This window comes from Pristiophorus japonicus, chromosome 10 (assembly GCF_044704955.1).
Source record: "Pristiophorus japonicus isolate sPriJap1 chromosome 10, sPriJap1.hap1, whole genome shotgun sequence".
NCBI classification, from domain to species: Eukaryota; Metazoa; Chordata; class Chondrichthyes; family Pristiophoridae; genus Pristiophorus; species Pristiophorus japonicus.
In genome coordinates this window covers 150,020,479-150,034,564 of record NC_091986.1, presented here as the reverse complement: position 1 = coordinate 150,034,564, position 14,086 = coordinate 150,020,479, and the positions used below count along the sequence as shown (strand labels likewise).

The window sequence follows — 14,086 nt, the reverse complement described above, 5'->3', positions numbered from 1 at the left end:
AGAAGAATGAGAGGGGACCTCATAGAAACGTTTAAAATTCTGACGGGGTTAGACAGGTTAGATGCAGGAAGAATGTTCCCAATGTTGGGGAAGTCCAGAACCAGGGGACACAGTCTAAGGATAAGGGGGAAGCCATTTAGGACCGAGATGAGGAGGAATTTCTTCACCCAGAGAGTGGTGAACCTGTGGAATTCTCTACCACAGAAAGTTGTTGAGGCCAATTCACTAAATATATTCAAAAAGGAATTAGATGAAGTCCTTACTACTAGGGGAATCAAGGGGTATGGTGAGAAAGCAGGAATGGGGTACTGAAGTTGCATGTTCAGCCATGAACTCATTGAATGGCGGTGCAGGCTAGAAGGGCCGAATGGCCTACTCCTGCACCTATTTTCTATGTTTCTATGTTTCTATGTAAGGGGTCTGTGGCCAGGGATTCCCAGGTGTCGGTGGGGATGTTGCACTTTATCAAGGAGGCTTTGACGGTGTCCTTGAAACTTTTCCTCTGCCCATTTGGGGATCGCTTGCGGTGTAGGAGTTCCGAGTAGAGCGCTTGCTTTGGGAGTCTTGTGTCGGGCATGCGGACGATGTGGCCCACCCAACGGAACTGGTCGAGTGTGGTCAGTGCTTCGATGTTGGCCTGATCGAGAACACTGACATTGGTGCGTCTATTCTCCCAGGGGATTTGCAGGATCTTGAGACGACAGCGTTGATGGCATTTCTCCAGCGATTTGAGGTATCTACTGTATATGGTCCACGTCTCTAAGCCATACAGGAGGGCAGATATCATTACAGCCCTGTACACCATAAGCTTGGTGCCAGATTTGAGGTCCTGATCTTCCAAAACACTCTTCCTCAGGCGACCGAAGGCTGCGCTGGTGCACTGGAGGCAGTGTTGGACCTCGTCGTCAATGTCTGCCCTTGCTGATAATAGGCTTCAGAGGTATGGAAAGTGGTCCACGTTGTCCAAGGCCGCGCCATGGATTTTGAGTTGTGATGATGATGGCACCTGAGGCATCAATTTTGTGGTGTATTCAGTCTTAGTTTTACAACAAAATATCTGTTCCTGTTGCACAACCTCTACTGCTTACTTTGCTATAGTCTGGGCCTGCTGAAAATTGCACATCAAAAAGCAACAAACACTTGGGGTAATGGTCTCTGAAAAAAAATTCCCGTCAAGATATACTGATGTTGAAATCTGCCATGGACACGGACCAATGTAGATAATGAAGTGACGAGACATGCAACTGGTGAATGGAACAACAGATGGAGTGACAAACCTCAGGTTGAAAACAAAATGCTTTCCAAAAGCAAGTCAAAGACTTGGCAAAAGTAGAGATATAGGGAAAAAAATGGAAATTCTAAATTTCCGTAAAGGTTTGCAAAGTATAATGCTGCCATTAACACAAATGAATGTACAAGGAGATTTACTTCAGTGGTGAAGATGAGTCCTTCCCTCATATAGTGACAAAAGAAAATGCTACCAATGAGAGAGAAAGTAGTGAAAGATTCTTACAAAAGACTGAGTCACGGGGAATTATATCTTCTCTCCCCTTTGAATAAACTATTAGTTAGTGTGTGGCAGCCAAACAATATTTATAGAAGGAGCAAGAGATGTCAGGAACAATTTTTCATTTCACTAGACAGCAGGAATTCTATAATAGAATGCAACTAATTTAACTGAAAATGATTTCCAAAGATTAGTAAGAGACAAATTCTGGTCTGATATTAAGAAACTCTTCTTCACACAAAGAATGATCAGCACATGGGATGCACTCCCAGGTAGAGTAGTGGAGGCATAAATCCACAGATACTGCAATAGAGCGACTTTACAGTGCTTCTGGATGGATGAATTGAGAAGGAGCAAAGGGCTTCCTTCATCCATAATTATCCTGTAATTGAAGTGAAAAGAAATAACTTTAAACCTAAGGCAATGTGGAGGGAAATGGGGAATTCTGATAACATTTATTATGAAAGTGCCATAATTCCATATTTCTAGGACATTGAAAGGCTTTGTTTTTATACCCATGCCTATGCACTTTAAAGAACCCACTGATGATCTGTGAATCCCAGTCATTAAGTTTCAACCGTTCGGTCAACAGAAGATTTACTCCTATCTTCCATGACTTTCAGTTCCACTTACAAGATATCATTCAATTTGTGCTGATGATCTGGAATACAGTAAGTTCCATGCATTATTCTGATTTGCCTTCCCAGAAGCATATAAAAATGTAGAAATTTGCCGAAATGTTTCCGAAATATTCCAAAAGCTGTAGGGATCCACGATATTTGTTGATCTATTGATACACTTAGTAATTGCCACAGTGAAATAAAACGTTCCTAATTAGTCCATATTTGGACTATAGCTGATCAAATATGCTGTAACTTGTCACCAGTCATAATCTATTTCCATACCAAACTCAATATTTTTGTTTTGCACAAATAAGTTGCACCAGTTTGCTCTAGAAAAGTTTAAAATGAGCTTTAGTATTATTAAAGATTTAGCAAAACATTTACCTTATACTTCAAGATCTAGAACATTTTTGTCAAACAAGATTAAAACATTCCCTATAGAATCATAGAAATTTACGGCATAGAAGGCAGCCATTCAAACCATCGTGTTTGTGCAGGTCGAAAAAGAGCTATCTGGCCTAATTCCACTTTCCAGCTCTTGGTCCATAGCTTGCAAGTTACAGCAGTTCAAGTGCATATCCAAGTACTTTTTAAATGTGATGAGAGTTTCTGCCTCTAACACCCTTTCAGGCAGAGAGTTCCAGACCCCCACCATCCTCTGGGTGAAAAAAGTTCTCAACTCCCCTCTAATCCTTCTACCAATTACTTTTAATCTATGCCCCCTGGTTATTGACCATTCTGCTAAGGGAATTAGGTCATAAGAACATAAGAAATAGGAGCAGGAATAGGCATTTGGCCCTTCGAGCCTACTCCGCCATTCAATAAGATCATGGCTGATCTGATTATGGACTTGGCTCCACTTCCCTGTCCGTTCCCCATAACCCTTTATTCCCTTATCGCTCAAAAATCTATCTCCGCCTTAAATATATTCAATGACCCAGCCTCCACAGCTCTCTGAGACAGAGAATTCCATAGATTTACAACCCTCAGAGAATAAATTTCTCCTCATCCCAGTTTTAAATGGGCAATCCCTTATTCTGAGACTATATCCCCTAGTTTTAGTTTCCCCTATGAGTGGAAACATCCTCTCTGCATCCATCTTGTCAAGCCCCCTCATTATCTTGTATGCTTCAATAAGATCACCTCTCATTGAGCTCCAATGTGTATAGGCCCAATCTGCTCAACCTATCTTCATAAGTCAACCTCATCTGGAATCAACCTAGTGAACCTTCTCTGAATGCAAGTATACGCAAGATCCTCCCTCTCCATTCTATCTGGGCCCCTCTTAATTTTATACACCTCAATTAAATCTTTAAATCTCCCCTCAGCCACCCCCGCCCCCCATTCCAAGAAAACAATCCCAGACTATCCAATACTTCTTCACAGCTAAAATTCTCCAGTCCTGGCATCATCCTTGTAAATCGCCTTTGTACCCTCTCAAGTGCAACCACATATTTCCTGTAATGTGGTGACCAGAACTGTATGCAGTACTCTAGCTGTGGCCTCTCTCGTGTTTTATACAGTTCTAGCATAACCTCTCTGCTCTTATATCCTATGCTTTGGCCAATACAAGAAAGTATCCCGTATGCCTTCTTAGCCACCTGATCTACCTGTCCTGCTACCTTCATGGATCTGTGGACATGCAATCCAAGGTTGCTCTGTTTCTTCACACTTCTCAGTATCCTACCAGTTATTGTGTATTCCCTTTCCTTGTTAGCCCTCTGAAGTTTTATATTTTCAAAGCACATACCTCCGTGATTTAATTAAACTTGCTTTAGTTGAATTTGATTCATTACAAATCTAATTCTTAGCAACAATTGCAGAATATGCTTTAAAGTCCTGTGCCCCAAGGAAAGCTATTTTGCTTACTCAGTAGTTTATTGTGGTTTTTATCACATTCAGCCAATGACACTTCTGTAAATATCATAATACATTGTTTTTTTGCTTCCACTCCCTGATAAGTTGGTGCTGCTTCTATTAATTTGGTTCCATATTGCTGCATTTGTGCTCAGTAACTGCATGAACAGATCCACCACTGTCTGAAATTATTGTGCACCGTGTATGCTCAATGCCTGAGTCCCATGTATCCACTCACCCTAATTGTTCTTGCATGTAACAAAACACAAAGATAGAATTTGATTCTCTCATCTTAATAACGCTTCCTACATTACAACAGTGACTACACTCCAAAAGTATTTCATTGGCTGTAAAGCGCTTGGAGACATCCGGTGGTCGTGAAAGGCGCTATATAAATGAAAGTCTGTCTTTCTTAATGCAATCCAATACATAGGTTGTATAGGCTACACAGTTAGGACAGCTGCATTTCATAAATTTTGTTTAGAAGCTTTAACATAAAATGACGGTGGCAACTAAATACATAATTACTGTAAATAGTGAAAGTTTAAATTTCTTTTAAATATCACTCACAGAACCCAATTTCAAAATAGACGGCCAAAATAAGAATCAGGAAGTCATTCATCACATTTTGCCTAAAAACATGTTTTTGAAAGCCCTGCAAGAATATAATTTAACAAGTACCTAATGCAGTATTTGGTCCCTTATTAGATTTGGCTAAAAACTATGAGTTAATGCTTTTGAACTTTTGAAGATGTGGGTTTTAAGCCTATAGCGGCTCCAGTCTAAGGGGGATGCTAAAGCAGCCTTGGTTTCACAGCTCCTTTGAAAATAATAACAGCACAAAGTTGCAATTCCTTGAAAACTTTCAAATTTCAATCTTTATTTTTACAATTAAGTGGGGAGTTGGTGATGTTCTTCTAAATTAGAAACGAAGACTTACATTAACAATTTTTATATATTACAGTTGAAGTATTGGCTCTATGTGATGCATTTGAACAAAAACGGTCAACTTTCACAGCGGCTGCACTTTCAATCAGAAATGGTTCGAGAAATCCCATTACAAAAGCAAAATACTGCGGATGCTGGAAATCTGAGATAAAAATAGAAAATGCTGGAAATACTCAACAGGTCAGGCAGCATCAATGGAGAGAAAAGCAAAAGATAACATTTCAGATCGATGACCTTTCATCAGAGAAATCCTATCATTGACATAGGAATTTGGTTAAACCTTTTGAATTACTGGTATGTCCTGTATGCTCTTCATTTTGTAGAAGTTGAGCTTGCAACACGAGAACCTGTTAAAGTCCTTAAATGATTGAGAACTTGAAAGGTATTGAAGTGGTGGATTAGTCATAAATAGTAGTATGTCCCATTTACAGCAACTTTTGGTTCATCCCAGCTTGCAGTATGTTGTTGTCTGATTGTATCCTCAAGGTCATTGCTAGTGAGTCTATAGCAAAGACAAAAGAGGGGAGCCAGTCCGACTAGTTCCTCTTTGGAGTGAGATACAAGCAGTTGTAATCATTGGCACATACTATGACTGATAGCAGGAAGGTCCTAATCAAGGTCAGGATTGCATCTCTATTTTGCGCACAGGACGTTTAAAGACCTAATTCAATTGGCCAAATTTTACACTGGCTATCAGCTGTAGTTTTTGGTATGGGAAGTGCTGTAATTTTCTATTAGAATGTTTGTAGCTGCTTTGAGTGTGACTGGTGATGAAAGATTTGACAGAATCATAGAATGTATAGCACAAAACAGGCCATTCGGTTCATCATGTCTGACAGGGTACTTTTCTCTAGATGAACCACCGAGCAAAATCCAGTCTCCATCTCTCCCCTACATCCTTCAATATTCCTCTTTTCAAGCAACTGATGTTCTGTTTAAAGAATTTATGAACCCTCTTTCAGTAACAGTTTGATCTAACCACCCTCTATGTAAGGAAATTTTACGAGCAACAACTTAAATTCTATTTTTTTGATCATATTAAATTTATGCCATCTTGTTGCTGTCCCAATAAAAATAATCGATCACAATTTACCTCATCACAACCCAGGTCACAACTAGTGGAAAAGCTTCAACTTCTAAACTCCCTTTGTAATTGAAACCTCTCACTCTGCAACAACCTAATAAAAGGAACCGTTTATGTAGTATAGGAGTGTAGAATTCGGCTGGGAATTCATTGGCTCGGCGATTTCCCAGAAACCATCACTCCGATTGTCTGCATGTTATCAGTTTGAATTCAGAAGTCCAATAATTGGATTTCCCCTGAATTGTGGAAGGAAGGAAATGCCTACTAGGCAACCATCTGTTTCCTCACAGTGAGACTTGGGACTCTGGAGGTGTACAGTGAGGCATAGAAACTCACAAAGGTGCCTTAAGAAAATCAAATGCAACCCAGTTACAAAAGATTTCATGCATAATCTGGATTTCTTGATGTCAATTTTCAGATTTCCAATTCAATAGAGGAATTGCTTTTCAGGCTTAAGTAACACAATCTGTTAAGATTGTAGTTTCAGCAACGGCTAAACTTACTATGGCTGGTTGGTAATTGAAGATGCATTTTTTGGTGGGGGGGGGGGGGTTGTTGGTGTGAAGCAAGGATTTCGACCCCAATTTTCCCCAAGAAAAAATAACGGTGTACACTGATCTGTTCGCACATTTTGTTGTAGTCCGTCAGCATTGGAATTAAAAAATTGCGAGTTTTCTGCACACATAGGCATCCTGTCGCGCCAGCGATACCAGAGTCGATCTCGGAGGGCGAAGATTAGCGCATGGGTTTAAAAAAACCCAAAAAAACGACCGACTCATTGAGCACGTGCAATGCGCACGCACAGGGGGAAAAAAAACTGAAAAAAGCATTGCGCACGCGTCACGCCATCAAAAATAAACTGCACATGCGCAGTAAAACAATTAAAAAAAAATGTCAAATAAATGCCCAAAAAATGCATACAGTTCTAACATCGAAGGAGTAGCAGTAATCATAAGTTTTCTTTTATTTATTTTAGTTTTAAAGTTACATTAAATTAAAGTTACATACAGTTCCATAAAGTTCCATAAGGTTTATCTAAAATAGCCAGGAAGTCCATTCGGCCGGGGGTAGGAGCGGGCCAGTATGGCTTTTTTTTTAAACTGCAGGTAAGGTTTTTTCTTACGGTGTCTTTAGTGTCTGTGCGCCAATCTTAAACATATCGTTAATCAGGAAGCTTGGCCCTATGTCCCGAAATGGCTCGGATTGTACTTTTCAACATCCACCAGCGGCAGAATGTATGGCGGCAAACATTCTGGCGCTGGTTGTCAACGCCAGCGCCCCATAATTGGGGAATCTTTAAACTAAACCTCAGCACCAAAAAAACAGCACCCAGTACTGGGCAAAATCGGGGCCATCGTACCTACTGCCCAGTAACACAACAGGAAGTCACGGAGAAATTTAATCAACCCTCATCTTTTCAAGCAAACAAGAAATTAATCCATGAAAATTAAACAAAATATTGAAGCTGTATTTTTTTAAATAAGTTCAACATTGTAAGTGTTATACTAAAGCTGCAAATGTTCATCATCATTCACAGTGCTCATCCTTTAATTTTCCATCTGCTCAAAGATGATATAAAAATAAATCACTCGATTGAATTAGCTGCACTAGATTGATTCCTGGGATGAGAGGGGTGCCCTATGAGGAGAGATTGAGTTTAGAAGAATGGGAGGTGATCTCATCGAAACATGTAAGATTCTGAGAGGGCTTGACAGTGTAGATGTGGAGGTGCTGTTTCCCCTGGCTGGAGAGTGTAGAACCAGAAACTAGGTCAAGGGGTTGGCCATTTAGGACTGAGATAAGGAGAAATGTCTTCACTCAGAGTGGTGAATCGCTCGAATTCTCTACCCAAGAGGGCTGTCGATGCTCAGTCGTTGAGTATATTCAAGGCTGAGATCGATAGATTTTTGAACTCTAAGGGAATCAAGGGATATCTGGATTGGGCGGGAAAGTGGAGTTGAGGTCGAAAATCAGCCATGATCTTACTGAATGGCGGAGCAAGCTCAAGGAAACGTACGGCCTACTCCTGCTCCTAATTCTTATGTTCTTAAAACAAGCCCCAATCCTTTCTTTACAGAATCTATGAAACACCAGGCACAGATCCAGAGCAGGGATTTGTGTGTCAGGAAAGGGAAAACTTGACTGGCAAGTTGGCGACAGGAGGAGCAGAATAATGAGACTGGCATGCGGGAGTAGGAAAGGCAGCAGAAGGGAGTGTTGGCCGAGATGCCTGATTTTCACAGAACTCTGCCAGATAGCACTGTGGAGAACAGCTTCAGCTACTTTTCACTTACAAATAGGGAGCTGGAGGACTTGGAGGCGAGTATAAAAAAAATTGAATTAAGCCTGCCAGATAGGAGTGACAGAAATAATGCAAAAGTAAAGTTTTATTAAAAGTGTTATAAACATAGAAAATAGGTGCAGGAGTAGGCCATTCGGCCCTTCGAGCCTGCACCACCATTCACAATATGATCATGGCTGATCATGCAACATCAGTACCCCATTCCTGCTTTCTCTCCATACCCTTTGATCCCTTTAGCCATAAGGGCCACATCTAACTCCCTTTTGAATTATATCTAATGAACTGGACTCAACAACTTTCTGTAGTAGAGAATTCCACAGGTTCACAATTCTCTGAGTGAAGAAGTTTCTCCTCATCTCTGTCCTAAATGGCTTACCCCTTATACTTAGACTGTGACCCCTGGTTCTGGACTTCCCCAACATCGGGAACATTCTTCCTGCATCTAACCTATCCAATCCCGTCAGAATTTTATATCTTTCTATGAGATCCCCTCTCATTCTTCTAAATTCCAGTGAATATAAGCCTAGTCGATCCAGTCTTTCTTTATATGTCAGTCCTGCCATCCCGGGAATCAGTCTGATGAACCTTCGCTGCACTCCCTCAATAGCAAGAATGTCTTTCCTCAGATTAGGAGACCAAAACTGAACACAATATTCAAGATGTGGCCTCACCAAGGCCCTGTACAACTGTAGTAAGACCTCCCTGCTCCTATACTCAAATCCTCTCGCTATGAACGCCAACATGCCATTTGCTTTCTTCACCGCCTGCTGTACCTGCATGCCAACTTTCAATGACTGACATACCATGGCACCCAGATCTCGTTGCACCTCCCCTTTTACTAATCTGTCACTATTTAGATAATATTCTGCCTCCCTGTTTTTGCCACCAAAGTGGCTAACCTCACATTTATCTACATTATACTGCATTTGCCATGCATTTGCCCATTCACCTAACCTGTTCAAGTCACCCTGCAGCCTCTTAGCATCCTCCTCACAGCTCACACCGCCATCCAGCTCAGTGTCATCTGCAAACTTGGAGATATTACATTCAATTCCTTCGTCCAAATCATTAATGTATATTGTAAATAGCTGGGGGCCCAGCACTGAACTTTACGGTACCCCACTAGTCATTGCCTGCCATTCTGAAAAGGACCCGTTTATTCCTACTCTTTGCTTCCTGTCTGCCAACCAGTTCTCTATCCTCGTCAATACATTACCCCCAATACCATGTGCTTTAAGTTTGCACACTAATCTTTTGTGTGGTACCTTGTCAAAAGCCTTTTGAAAGTCCAAACACACCACATTCACTGGTTCTCCCTTGTCCACTCTACTAGTTACATCCTCAAAAAATTCCAGAAGATTTGTCAAGCATGATTTCCCTTTCATAAATCCATGCTGACTTGGACCGATCCTGCCACTGCTTTCCAGATGCGCTGCTATTTCATCGTTAATAATTGATTCCAACATTTTCCCCACTACTGATGTCAAGCTAACCGGTCTATAATTACCCGCTTTCTCTCTCCCTCCTTTTTTAAAAAGTACTTACCTAGAGTGAACATTATATTAAAAACTTTTAATATAGATATTCATCAGGAAACCAGAATTCCTGGTTAAAAACTTGATTCTTTTTCAACCTTCTTGAGAAGTAATATAAAGCCCAGCTCTTGCCCTCATCCATGCTATCTTCAGCATGAAACAAAAATCTTCAAAGAAGTTTTTTTTTAAGTGAACGATTTTAAATATTTCCTCTAGCTCCATTCTTCAAATTACAGGATGCTACTTACCTTATGTTTTTCTTTTATCTTTTTTCTATAAGCTTCCTTGTCATATTTATCCTCTTCACGTAGCCTCTCTTTTGCTTTCTCCATATTGATTCCTCCTCTGTCATCATCCTGATCACTGTCCAGTTTGCTTTTCTGCACTGGTGGCCATTGCTGAACCATCTTCAGGATATAAATAATAGTAAAGTGTTAATGGTAGAAACAACAGACTGGTATTGGCTGATATTTGACAACTGCTCCAACTGTACTCTAATGAACAACTTTTCAAAACAATTTGTTGATAGAAGTCATCATCCTAAACATTTAGAAATTATATACATTCTTCTACTAGAAAACTACACACTGACTAGCCAGCATCGTGAATTCAGCTTTGGACCCAGGTTCGTGGTCTAAATTCAAATTTGAATCCAAGCTTCAGATTGTCTGAATTGTTTTTTGCCCAGTTAGATCAACAGGATGGGCAGAAATTAAGATTTTTTTAAATCAAGGGTGAAATTGCACATTAATTGTATTTAAGAGATGCCTATAAAACAGATTTTATATCGGAGTTATTATTTGCAATGCGATTTTGACTCTCTGCGCATGCGTGCCCATTTGGTACCGTGCAAGCGCAATACCCGATGGTGCTGCAGCTTGCACTGCCACGCTTTCCTCGGCTCCGTGCAGGGAAGGTCAGGGGATCAGATTGGGTGGGGGGAGGAGATGGGGCGGAAAAGGAGATGGGATCGGGGGGGGGGGGGGGGGGTGCAGTGGGCGGGGGAAGAGGAGAAGGGATCAAAATCATAAAGGCTTGGGGAAAAAAAGGACATTTTCCCACTGGAACAAAGATGATTAAAGAAGGAATCTAGCAGATGTTTTCAAAATTGACAGGTTTTGAGATGATAAACAGTAAAAGGTTGCTTTCATAGGTTGGTAAATTGGCAATAAGGAGCATAGAGCAAGAATTATCATTTGAAAGCAAAGGTGGAAGTTAGAAGAAATTATTTCACACAACAGGCATTTAAAACATGGAGTGCTTTAACAGCACACCAAGATTTTGTATGGCCTGGCTGTAAGAACACTAGGTTTAGTTAACCCGACAGGAGAGGGAAGGGGATCGAAGGAAGGAGGGGAGAGGATCTCGAAGAGTGAGGAGGTCAAGGGATCAAAGCAGGGTGGGTGGCGGGGCTGGGGTCAGGAACCCATGGAGAGAAGGTCATGAACTTGTTAGTGGGGGGCAACGGTGAGAACAGTGGCAAGGGGGCAAGAACGTGATCCAGGTCTAAAGGAGAGGGTGGGATGAGAGCAAGATCATAATCCAGATGGTAAGACAGATCACATTCTCCTGCCCTCTGTTAGGCCTGGATCACGTTCTTCCACACGCACCCCTTTTACACCTCTACTACGTTCTCCCTCTCCTGCCCCCTCCACCCGCCCCCCCGCCAGGCCGCAGCAGGTCAAGAAGGCAGCTCACTATCACCCTCTCAAGGGCAACTAGGGATGGGCAATAAATAAATGAATTTTAAAAAATGAGCGCGTATTCTGCATTGGTCCTACAACATGCATAACATTACATTTATGAGTTATTTGCCAGACTCGACTATTCCAATGTTCTCCTGGTTAGCTTTCCATCTTCCACCCTCAATGAACGAGCTCATCCAAAACTCTGCTGCACATGCAACAAGTCCCATTCACCTATCACCTCTGTCTTCACTAAGCTGTGCAGCTGTCTGGAGGTCCCGCGCAGCCCATTAAAGGGACAACGCACGGCAAAAAAAAAATTAGGGGGAATATTGTCCTCAATTTCTCCACACGCGGTGGGATCAATGCGGCCAGGGTTAGTGGTGTGTTGAATGCCCGCTCCCGACTCAAGCCTGTTCTCTCTCCCGAATCTTCCCATGATTGGGCTTGTTAAGCCCAGCCTGCGGGCTTCCCGGCCAATTAAGAGGAACCCAGTCTGATGACTTCAATTAATGATGCGTCATCAGCTAGTTTACTTACATTGCTTTTGACAGTTCTTTGGTCAGTGTCCTGCAGCATTGAGGTGCTGCAAACTGAAGTGCACTGCATGGAGGTGCACGGCTGCACCCAGTCTCTTCCATGACTCCCTCGAGATGATTATGGAGGGAGTCACAGCACGCAGAGGGTTCTCTCTTCCCATCCCATGGGCGGAAGAGACCTCCCCAGGACACCATGCAGCCTGGTTGCACATTGCACAGAAGGGCACAAACAGGGACGTTGTCAGGCAGACCAGGCTGCAGTGCCGCAAACCTTTCAATGATCTCAGCAGATCACGAAACGTTACTGCAAAGCCACCCTCAACTCTCACTGTGCCACCCATTATATCCCCATCACTCTGCCTTCCCAACTCAACCCCTGCACATCCTTTCTCATACCAACTTATCTTGCACCTCCACCCATCCCTCTCTCTCTTTATATTATCAGTTTCCCATTTCACTAGCCACCACTCTCACTCACCCTCATCCTTGTCAATCATACCAACTACCACACAAGGGAAGGCACTTGGGTCCTTTAGTCAATGTTCATGTATAGTTAATGTTGATGTGTTGTCAAACATTGAAATCTTTATTTTCAGCACTTTGTGGTCTTGGACAGATTTGTGAGCACCTTTGTGGCTTAGTGACGTAGTGAATGATGAGACATAAGAGTACCCCCCCACAATGGTGATGATTGTGAAAGGAATGGGTTGGACATTACAGGGATGCTTTATGAAGCTGGTGTGGGGTGGCACAGTCAGGGTGTACAGCATGAATTGAAATAAATTTAGCCATGGTTACGCCATCACTGGCCTCCCGGGCAGCATTGTGATCGGGTGCTGATGTCCTGTGCAGCATCAGGTGATTGCGGAGAAGGTTGGTGTTGTTGTTGGTGATGCTGGCGTGTTTAGTAATGTTGGTGTTGGGGCTGATCGTGGTGGGATTCTGAGGACCAAGGTGAGATTTTTTTTCAAGGGCACCATATGCTGCTGGAATAGATGGCAGGTGAGGTTGCGATGACTGAAGCGCTCTGTCAATGGTGAGAGAGGTTACTCTAAGGAGGTGACAGCGAATAGAGTTCACTGCAAACACTTCCAAAGTGCGTACAGCTCAAAGTCTCTTCCAAAGCCCGAAGGCTTCAGCTTCTGCCATTGCAAAGTGAACAGCTGTGAAATGCTAGCTTTTATACCACTTCTGCAGCTGTCAACTAACCAAAGCAATGGAGAGTCACTAAGAACCCAACTCCACTTACCTGGTGTGAAACCTGAGGGGCGGTAAAGCCGTCAAAAGGTTGGTAAAATTGTATGTGCCTTCTTTTAACCCTCTTAACTAGCATTTAAGTACCTTTTAATGATGTTAATGACCTGTCCCGCCGCTTGCTGTCAGGTCTGCTATCCGCATGCAGTCCTGACAACTGAGAAACTGACACGGAGGTGGGTTCAGAGCGGAATCCCAACCCGCTGTCAATCAGGACTATTTTCGGCCATTGATTTTAAAATTCTCAACCTCCTGTTAAAATCTTTCCATGGCCTCATCCCTTCCTATCTGAATCCGGCAGTGTGAGCGTTCCTAACCCGCGAAGGGGAGCCCTGTCTGTTCTCTGACAGCAGTAGTGTTAGCACTGTGAGCTCTGGCTGTCACAATCAAAGGATCAAATTACACATTGCAAAGATCTTGATTACTCAGGTAGGCAGGGTCTAATTACATATTCCAGACAAACTGCTGGCTGTGTCTTGTCCTCTAAGGACACCAATCAGAAATCTGGTCTTGTCCTCCAAGGGGACCAATCAGAACTTTGATGTTATAAATGGAAGGAGGAGGTAGGTAGGGGAAACCCACTAGGATTCAAATCTCTGAATCCATGTCAGCTCTCTAGAATAATTCCTTAAATTTAAAAAAATGGTGCGTCCAAGTAATACATTCCTGCAAGATGTCCACAGTTGTAATATGGAGAATAAGAACATAAGAAATAGGAGCAGGCCATTTGGCCCCTCGAGCCTGCTCTGCCA

General features: G+C 42.3%; 1 protein-coding gene across 1 annotated transcript in view; it reads right to left on the bottom strand.

Annotated features, from left to right (window-relative positions):
- The window catches only part of ddx10 (DEAD (Asp-Glu-Ala-Asp) box polypeptide 10), a 464,721-nt gene that overhangs the window by 173,292 nt on the left and 277,343 nt on the right, over window positions 1–14,086 (bottom strand). The window contains exon 15 of the mRNA XM_070892172.1: window positions 10,105–10,263. Within this exon, the coding sequence (XP_070748273.1) occupies window positions 10,105–10,263 (159 nt within the window). The remainder of the gene's footprint in view (window positions 1–10,104; window positions 10,264–14,086) is intronic.